Here is a 1,214-nt window from a genome sequence, read left to right on the forward strand (position 1 = left end):
ATGGATACACATCCCACAGGCACCTGGATAGCCTGGGTACAATCCAGCTGCTCCACGCCAGTGCCAGCATGGCACAAGGATCCTGCCTGTTCCCTCACAGGCAGCGGAATGCTGGGAAGAGAAGGGAAGAGCCCAGAAAAATCCAGGAACGGCCCAGGAAGACCCCGGAACATCCCAGAATGATCCAAGAACATCCCAGGAAGGCCCAGGAGTAGCCCAGGAAGTCCCAAATAGGACACCTCTGTGCTTCCAGCCCATCACTCCAGGCTCCAGTTCCTGCTTCCCATCCAATCCCAAATCCACAGGTTCATTTGTTTGGAGGAATTTGGTTTTCTTTGTAAAAAATAGACTTTGTTAATAATGTTCCATAAAAATACTCTTGTCCCAGGGGATGGATATTGCAGTGTGGAGAGGAACAGCTCCTGATCCTGCTCTAGAAAACGTGGAAAAGGCTTCACGTGTAGAAAAACACCAGGATTCAGTATTCCAAGAATTGGTACAAAACAGGGAATGGGAGAGTTTTCCTGGATGCAACCCCCGAGGCTCCTCAGGGGGCACAGGACAAGTCTCATCCCGGGATCCAGGCAAAAGAAGCAGCTCCTCCCTGCAGCACAGGGGCTGGGACAGCCCAACACCTCTGGAAAAATCCTTGGAGAGTTTATGACATGCTGCTCCATCTTTTCCTCCTTTTTAGAAGGCTGTGGATGATTAGAGTCCCAAATCAGGGTATTGTGCACCAAGTAGATGAGTTCCAGGTACCTGTTTGGTTGCAACAGAGCAAGGACAAGTGTGCCAAAAACATCCAAGAATAAATAGCTCTGGACACAGGGATATGCTCCAGACAGGGATAGGGAATGCCCAAGCAAGGCTTGATCCCAGCCCTTCGGTGCAGGCTCCTCTCTCTGGGTGTCTCTGCTCACTCACCACGAAGCTGAAGAGGCTCCACCTTCTTAAACAAGGTGGGATAGGCCTGGAGACGAGAGGGAAGAGGCAGCAGTGCTGCTCCGGGAATGCTGCTCAGGGAATGCTCTGCGTGTCCCAGAGTGTGCAAAGGAGCCAGGGCAGGGCTGGATCTCCCTCAGTTCTCAGACAGGGACAGGGCCAGGGCTGCCTGCAGCGCTGCCTCCTCGTCGATGTTGTAGTCCTGGAACGACACAGGGATGCTCAGGAATGCTGGCACAGCCAGGGAATGCTGTCTCCATGGAGCCATTCCT

At 52.9% G+C, this 1,214-nt stretch overlaps 1 protein-coding gene across 1 annotated transcript in view; it reads right to left on the reverse strand.

Moving 5' to 3' along the window:
• Nucleotides 1-1,078: 1,078 nt before the first annotated feature.
• The window catches only part of RNF166 (ring finger protein 166), a gene marked incomplete at its 5' end in the record, with an annotated part of 3,938 nt that continues 3,802 nt past the window's right edge, over nt 1,079-1,214 (reverse strand). The window contains one exon of the mRNA XM_009077565.1: nt 1,079-1,144. Coding sequence (XP_009075813.1) covers nt 1,079-1,144 — 66 coding nt within the window. The remainder of the gene's footprint in view (nt 1,145-1,214) is intronic.

Source organism: Acanthisitta chloris, unplaced genomic scaffold (genome assembly GCF_000695815.1).
Source record: "Acanthisitta chloris isolate BGI_N310 unplaced genomic scaffold, ASM69581v1 scaffold21756, whole genome shotgun sequence".
Taxonomy (NCBI): Eukaryota; Metazoa; Chordata; class Aves; order Passeriformes; family Acanthisittidae; genus Acanthisitta; species Acanthisitta chloris.